The sequence below is a fragment of the Lolium rigidum genome, chromosome 2 (genome assembly GCF_022539505.1).
Source record: "Lolium rigidum isolate FL_2022 chromosome 2, APGP_CSIRO_Lrig_0.1, whole genome shotgun sequence".
NCBI classification, from domain to species: domain Eukaryota; kingdom Viridiplantae; phylum Streptophyta; class Magnoliopsida; order Poales; family Poaceae; genus Lolium; species Lolium rigidum.
This window is the reverse complement of record NC_061509.1, coordinates 66,061,035-66,069,102: the sequence shown is the minus strand read 5'-3', so window position 1 is coordinate 66,069,102 and position 8,068 is coordinate 66,061,035. Positions and strand designations below refer to the sequence as shown.

General features: G+C 46.8%; 1 protein-coding gene across 2 annotated transcripts; it reads left to right on the top strand.

Annotated features, from left to right (window-relative positions):
* Nucleotides 1-1,496: 1,496 nt before the first annotated feature.
* LOC124691864 (zinc finger BED domain-containing protein RICESLEEPER 2-like) lies at nt 1,497-7,014 on the top strand. Of its 2 annotated transcripts, none has more exons than XM_047225143.1 (4): nt 1,497-1,718; nt 2,495-4,546; nt 4,626-4,676; nt 6,806-7,014. In XM_047225143.1, the coding sequence occupies exons 2-3, from the start codon at nt 2,560-2,562 to the stop codon at nt 4,628-4,630; spliced, it is 1,992 nt and encodes a 663-aa protein (XP_047081099.1). In that variant the 5' UTR covers nt 1,497-1,718; nt 2,495-2,559; the 3' UTR covers nt 4,631-4,676; nt 6,806-7,014. The 2 variants fall into 2 exon arrangements, with proteins under 2 accessions (XP_047081099.1, XP_047081100.1); XM_047225144.1 differs by lacking the exon at nt 6,806-7,014 and adding an exon at nt 6,029-6,446.
* The last annotated feature ends 1,054 nt before the right edge of the window (nt 7,015-8,068 follow it).

The window sequence follows — 8,068 nt, the reverse complement described above, 5'->3', positions numbered from 1 at the left end:
TATAGCAAATAACTTAATGACGAGATCTTATGCTACGCTTAATTGGGTGTGTCCATTACATCATTCATATAATGATATAACCTTGTTATTAATAACATCCAATGTTCATGATTATGAAACTAATCATCCATTAATCAACAAGCTAGTTTAAGAGGCATACTAGGGACTTCTTGTTTGTCTACATATCACACATGTACTAATGTTTCGGTTTAATACAATTATAGCATGATATATAAACATTTATCATAAACATAAAGATATAAATAATAACCACTTTATTATTGCCTCTAGGGCATATCTCCTTCACCATTATCACCAAATGGACGGCAAGCTTCAAGCATGTGATCCACTTAAGATGCTCATCTTGAACTTGCCCGACTTAACCTTGTACCTTCTCATACTCTCATAAGATAGAGCATGGCTAAAATTGAGTTCCACATAAGAACTCCATCTTCATTTCTTCTTCTTGATCATATCACATATGTATCTTCAAACCGATGATCTTGATGCCAATACACAAGGTATACCTTTATCTTCATGGCATCCATACTTGAATCCAACACATGGAATACAAGTAGTACCTATGGAATATTCCTTCATATAAACTCAATGAAAATATTAGTCCATAGGGGTTGTCATTAATTACCAAAACCACACATAGGGGCAATGTACCCTTACAGGGCCTTTGGAGGCGTGGCGACGAGAAGGTTCCAGTTCTTCATTTTAATTTGTTTTTAGTGTCTTCTTCAAGATGGTGAGGTGGTGGCTACATCCTGAAATCTGAATAAGGTCCTCTCCGCCCCATCCTCGCTCCGATGGTGAGCATCAGCGGAGGGCCCGTGGAGTCATATGTCTAGCGTATCTCCTAGGATCCGCTCGGTTTTCGTGTTCGCTGCTGTGGTTTTAGGTCAATCTCTTCTGATCTATGGTTGTCATCTTTAGCGATGGTTGTTGCTCTGGTGCGTTGGTCCTTTGAGGTCTTAGCACAACGACTTCATGTTTGTCTAGTACAACAAGCTCTACCACGACAAGCTTTGCCCGGGTCCGATGATGGAGAGGCGAGGACGGCGGCGCGCCTTCGGCTCGCGCTAGTGTCTGTTGTCATCGCTTGGTGGTCCAGTGACATATTTGTAATTTTTATTACTTTTGATCTTTTTGTACTTCTACAATCTCTGCTGACCATGACCTATATGTTAAACAAAGGAGGTTAAATTTGGAACTGGATTTCAAAAATCCATTGGCTTTGAACTAAAAAAAAAAATGGACCCAACTATACTGAACTGGGCTTCGTTGGACGTGGACATGAACTGGACATCCGGTTCAATAACAGTGGATACCCATGGAACTCACATTTGGATAGTCCAGTATCCCAGTGGACCTCGACACGACGCAACACACACGAAGCTGCTCCCTATCGATCTGCTCGGCGCCTCCTCCCTCGCCGGCACCGGCAACCCCCTCCACCGCCGCCCTCTCTCCCTGCCCGCCGGCGGCCACCCTATCCTCGCAGCTCGCCGGCCGAATCGACGTTGATGGCGACCCGGACCTGCCTTCCCCGACTACGCCGCACTCCCATATCCCTAGAAGCCAACGGCGCCTGAAGAGCAGCCGCCACCTCCTTGTCTAGACCTCTCCGCCGTCGCCTCCACCCCGACTCCGACGAGCCTCTCCACCGCCGCCTGCACAGCCTGGACGTCCGTCCCTTCCCCTAGCTGAAGGTGACCTTCTCCTTCCTCTACCCCTCTCTTGGATTATATAGCACTTGGGTGCTATCAGTTTACAGTACGATCCTTCCCCATTCAGGCAGATTACACGTTGCTCTGTACTACTGTTGTGCACAATGAAGATGCAGTTAGAAAGTACTAACACTGAGCATGTTGACTGATATATCAGATGGTTCTTAGGGACATACATATTTCTAGTACTTGGGTACCATGTTGACCCGATATGCTTATGCAATGCTGGAAAAGCCAATGGACGATATAACATGCTTTGTCCACGTTGTCTTGATAAGATTCTGGGACTTTTCTTAAATGACCACATAGTTTGCGGAAATATGCGCCTGCTTAGTGCAGATTACATGCAATCCTTCATTATCCGTCACCGGAGTCTTGATAGCAGATTGTGCTAGTATGGCGGTGTAGTTTCCTTTTCTTGTAATTATCTGAAATTATGACAGCTACGAGGAAAATTACGAGTCGTCTCTTCTTTTAATCTACTAATAATGAAATCTTAGGATTCTAAATGTGGCATGGCTGGTCAATACGGTTTTTGTTAAACATGTTAAATTTTGCAAGCAACGGTGAATAGGTTAGTTGAGTAGTACCAAATTTGTTGTTCACAGTTTTGTAACCGCTGACGGCTTGCTCTAGGTGTTGGACCAGCACGCTCTCCCCACGGCGGGTGTTCACCTCTTGCTTGGGTTACTGTTATTTTCTGATATCAATAGTGATGCTCTGATTGGACTTATTATTTTGAAATCTTTTTACTGCAGTTGTGCCATCTCACTTGGAGCAGCTTAAGTTGCTGATATTCAGTAGTAATACTCCAATTGTCAAAATGTCGAATAGTCAAACTGCAGAGCAATTGCAACTTGGTGGAGTGGATGATGTAACACAGCTTACCAGTCGCAGAAGCAAGAAAAGATCTAGAGTTTGGGAATTTTTCAAGGAGTTACCTGATGAAGGAAAAGCTATCTGCATTTATTGTCAGTCCAAATTGTCATATCATCAAGGGATTGGCGTGTCACACTTTAAGCGCCATATCTTGGCCGGATGCCACGAGTTCCCATCAGATATTGATCGCAATGCAATATTTCCCGTGAGTGACCCCGTTGTAGATGCACGTTTTGTGGTGGATCCAACTGTATTTCCCGTGAGTGACCCAATTGTAGATGCACGTTTTGTGGTGGATCCAGCTGTGACAAGGGATTTCATGACTAAGTTTTGGATCAGTGCAAATATTGCTTTCAGAAAGATTGAAAATGTTTTTTTCAAGAAAATGATGAAGTCAGCACACCCAAGTCTTCATGTTCATGGTCGAAAAACTCTCAAAAAGGATTGTCTTGCTGTGTATGACGAAGAGAAGAAGAAGATTGAAAACAGCTTGGCTAATTCTGGCTCTCATGTTAGTTTTACAACTGATATGTGGACATCAATCCAAGAACTTGGATACATTTGCTTGACTGCACATTATATCGACGAGGAATTCAATCTGCACATGCATACAATCAGTTTTAAAAGTGTCCCATATCCTCACAACGCTACTGCAATCCATAGTACTATTATGGATTGTCTCTATGATTGGGACTTGTCTAACAAAGCTTTTGCTTTTACTCTGGATAATGCCACATCAAATACTGCTGCAGTGAATAAGTTAAAGGCCAAACTTTGGACAGACAAGCCCTTTGGAGGCGAAGATCTCCATGTGAAATGCACAACACACATCTTGAACTTAGTTGTCCAAGATGGAATGGATACTATCAAGGATGCAACAGAGCCTGTAAGGGATGTTGTTAAACATGTAAACTCATCCGGACCTCGCTTGCAGACTTTTAACTTACTTCCAGAAATGTCTGGCCATGAACCTAAGAAAAGATTGAAATTAGATGTTCCCAGAAGATGGAACTCTACATATAGCATGCTTGAAGAAGCTTTGAAGTTTAAGGTGGCCCTCACTAGCTATGCTGATGTTCAAAACATTCAAGGACCTACAGTTGAAGAATGGAGCCTGGCTGAGAGAGTTTGCAACTTCCTAAAGAACTTTGCTGATGCAACAAAGGTTTTGTCCATGCATAAATTCCCAACAGCACATAGATACTTAGAAGAGATTTGGGGAATTCGAGAACTACTCGTTGATGACAAATATACATCAGATGATTTTTTGAAGGAGTTGTGCAAAGATATGAAGGCAAAGTTTGATAAATACTGGGATCAACCTAACAAAGTTCTTCTGGTTGCATCCTTATTGAATCCACGGTACAAAATAGCTCTTCTGAAGTTTTGTTGGACCGAAGCATATGGAGAAGAGGTGGCTGAACAGAGAGTAGCTGATGTTCGTAAGTGGTTTAAAGAATATTACGAGTATTACGAATGCATGGTGCAAAGTTCTTCACAAGGAAGCAACATTAATTCGTCACATGAGGTGGGAGGGTCTGCAAATATGCCCTCAACGCTAACAGGAAAGCACAAATTAGAGTTGGGATTTGCTTTGTTCAAACAACAATATCGCCCTAATCACTCTAGAAGGTCAGAGGTTGATATTTATCTAGAAGATTCATTGGTTCCTCTTAGTGAAGGTGAAACTGTTGACGTGTTGAAGTGGTGGAAAAGAAACGCAGAGAATTATCCTGTACTAGCCAAGATGGCTCGGGACTTTCTGGCTATTCCATTATCATCTGTGGCTTCTGAATCAACATTTAGTATAGCCAGCATGATAATTGATAAACATGGCAGTTCTCTAAACCCAGAAACAGCTGAAGGACTAATATGCTCAAAAGATTGGCTAAAAGAATACTTGTCCGATGACGACGATGACACTGATGATGGTAAATAGCGATGATATTGGCTTTTTTGAATTAAGGTTTACACATGCTGTTGTTAATGTTATCTATTTCTCATTCATAGATTGACTCCACGGGTTTCAGCCATAGATTTATGCTCAAAAAAAGGACACAGGTCTGTTTTCTAGATACTTCTTTGTTAGATCATCATTTTATTCCACTTGTTAGATGCTACTTGTGCTCAACCAACTTTGTCACATGCTATTAAGCTGATCGGTCCCTTTGTTAAGTCAGTCCACTCTCTTGTGTATTACTAAAACTACTTGCGGGTATGAAGTTCCTTGTACTGTTCTTATGGGCAGACGCTAGAAAAACTACATGTTATATCTATGTTGTGATGGCAATATGATAGACTGAAAGCTTACATGATCACATGCTGGTCAGTTCTATGTGATTCACAATGGTCAGCGCGTAGTATATCTGTATTGATTTAGCTAGCAGGTTCTTCATAGCGTATATGTGTAGCAGCACCCTTTTGTCTTGCCATTTGAATAAGGGACAGAGCCTTGAAAATAACAATCAGGAACTAGCAAACTTATCTTTGGTGTTCAGTAAAGCCTATACATGGTTGCTTTTAGTTCCACACTCAGAGTCATAGCTAGGCACTCATTCATGGCAGTCAAAGGATGACACGGCATTAGATTAAGTGTTTGGATATCTAGTCTGTGTGCATACTACTGTAAGAGACTACTGTTCCCCAAGTTCGATCATGAAGATCTTCGTTGCCACTCGCCACCCGATTCAACAGCTCCGACTTCACAACAGGGAAGTCCAGCAGGAAGGCGAGTTGGACACGCCGAAACAAGAAGCCGACTAACAAAATCTTGCCGCAACCAAACCATCACTTGTCACCGTCGTCCTTGCCACGCAAGCCACCACGTGGAAACCCTGCATTGCCTGTCGGACACCTGCCAACCGCAATGTTGTGTGCGTCAAACCCACCAAGAAGCACGGATGGGATCAATGTCTTCAAGATGACGCCCCCAAGGAGGAAAGCGACGTGAGAACGACGCTCGTCGCCTGGCCCATCTTGTCTAGGTTTTCATCCAAAGAGCTTGAGCCGACGCTGGAAGAGGTCGAGGAGACTCCACAGCAGCGCCTCCAAGAAGCGGAACAGCAACCACAGTCGACACCACCGCCGGCCAGCATTGGCCTGGCAGACTTTCAGCCAGCGGCGGGCCTAGGATTTAAAGCCCGGGTATTCAAAAAATCCAAGCCTAATTTCTTACACTTTAAAAGACATTATTTTTGACCGGGACTTCACATTTAGGCTAATGGCACCGAAGTAGAGATTGGCTGTGTTGTCCCGGAGAGGGAGATGATGTGAGCTAGCTTTTATCTTTTGTTGAATGCTTGAATAGAATCTAGTTTTTTGACCGGGACTACATGCATATAAATGCTTTGGCAAAAATAAAGGGTATTCAACTCAATACCCTTGACTTGAGCTTGGCCCGCCCCTGCTTTCAGCCGAAGCTTAAGGACCACTATCCCCACGCTACCAGCCAGAGCCAGCCTGTGCAGCCACTGGCCCGCACACCCCCGACGCCGCAACCACGCCATCACCGCGCAGAGGCCATCACTTGCCTCGCCACAAGAGAACCAGAATTGGAGGCAACAAAACTCGGGAGTCTCGATCTTGGGAGCAGCAGCCGCATCACGCGAAGACATCACGAGATAGAAGACGGATGGCTCCTCCATGCGCGCCGGCAGGAGCAACCACCCAACAGCAGCCACCAGTGCGTGGAAGCAGCAGAAGCACCCACAGCCGCTACAGATTGATCGACGGCAGCCACTGAGACCAGTCAGGTCGCTGCGCAAGCATCCTGCAACACCACGAACTGGAGGAGCGCTGAGCAGCAGGTTGAACCAGCTCCAACTCCGACCACCTCACCGTCCACCATGGTCACGCTGGACGCTGCTGCCAGGAGCCGCCATGGGCCGCCGCCCACTCAAGAAACAACTGGAGGACCCCGTCTCTTCAGGAACAGGGCCTGCCGCCACCGCAACAGGAGTTGGCGGCAGCGGCGGCAGGGGAGGCGAGCAGGGGAAGGCCTAGCGGCAGCTAGGGTTTCGCCCCCCGGGCCGCCAAAGGGGCGCAACATGTGGGGTGGGAATCCCTCAAATTCCATGATTTACATGATCATAATATTTCAGCTTATTTGTTTGATGCCTCTCCTTCTGCTTGGCAACAGAGGCAGAGGCTTATTAATTCACTAATTGATAGCTAGTTTTCTGAAACTGCAGGAGAGCAAAGATGGTGTTTGGGAATTTCAACCATAATGGTGCATTTGCTGATAGCCTGCATGTCATTTCTCACTGGTGTTTAGATGATGGCTGGACAGAAAATTACAGTCCAGTATTATCATGTAACTTGAGTAGCCATCACCATCTATATGTCCGTATGCAATGTAATCTACAGACTTGAGTTCAGTTGAAAAGTTTTTGTTTTGTTATGTTTCATCTACCGATCCCTGGTTGATGCTCCAGATATGCTAGCGGTTAAGCTTTCACATGTTAGCGATTGAGCTTTAACATCGTGCGGCTTGGATTTTTAAAGTGTCCAGTACTACAACAACTTGGGTTTGGATGGATTTGGATACTTCAAAGCTCATCGTGGACTGGAGATGGAATGAACCAGCTTAGGGTGGGTACTAGTTAGACATGTGCGTCTTTTAATTTGGACACCGATCCAGTTCCAGCTGCAAGTCTTCACACGACCAAACACAGGTTTTGCTATGGAAAATGATCCTATTCCCCCGGGGGATCGCGCGCCTCGCGTCCCCCGGCTCCTCCCGACGACACATGTCTCTCGTTCCTCTCCATCCCACATTTTCTTCCTCCACGAACTGCTGCACCTCGCCTCGCCGACATCCGCGCCGCCCAACCTCCTCCCTACCGGCCGAGATCCGCGCCGCCTCAATCCTGCCGTCCCTAAGCGCCGCCCAACCTCCTCCCTACCGTGCAGCCCTGCCTCCTCCACTGCACCCCGTGACGGTCGGCGGTGCCCGCGCCACCACCAACATCCCCGATGACCGGCGGTGTCCCACGCCGACCTACACGCAACACGGCTGCAAGGCGCCGCCGCAGTGCATCCCGGATGGCTAGCCATGCCCTACCCCTCCATCTGCATCTCGAAGGGCCATGAGCGGCGCCACGACCATACCACACTCGGAGGCGGCGCTCGGAGGTAGATGTGCCGGTCTTGACCATGCTGGGAAGTCACAGGAGGTCTCCTACGCACAGCTGCCGAGCTCCTTTTCTGCCTTACACGTCCAGAGCTGCTACCGCCGGAGGCCGGTTTTTGCTACCTTGAGCAGTCGGCGTTGCTGCCCCTGTAGGACGGCGTTGATGCCTCGGGTGGCTGGAGTTGCTGCAACCTGGGATGGCGCAGCTGCAGGCGCGTGGCGGAGGTCGTCCACGCTGGTCGACGGTGTTTCAATGGGCGAGCCACGTTGCTGCCGACGGTGGCCCTCGTTGCTGCCCACGGCGGCCCTCCTTGCTGCCGAC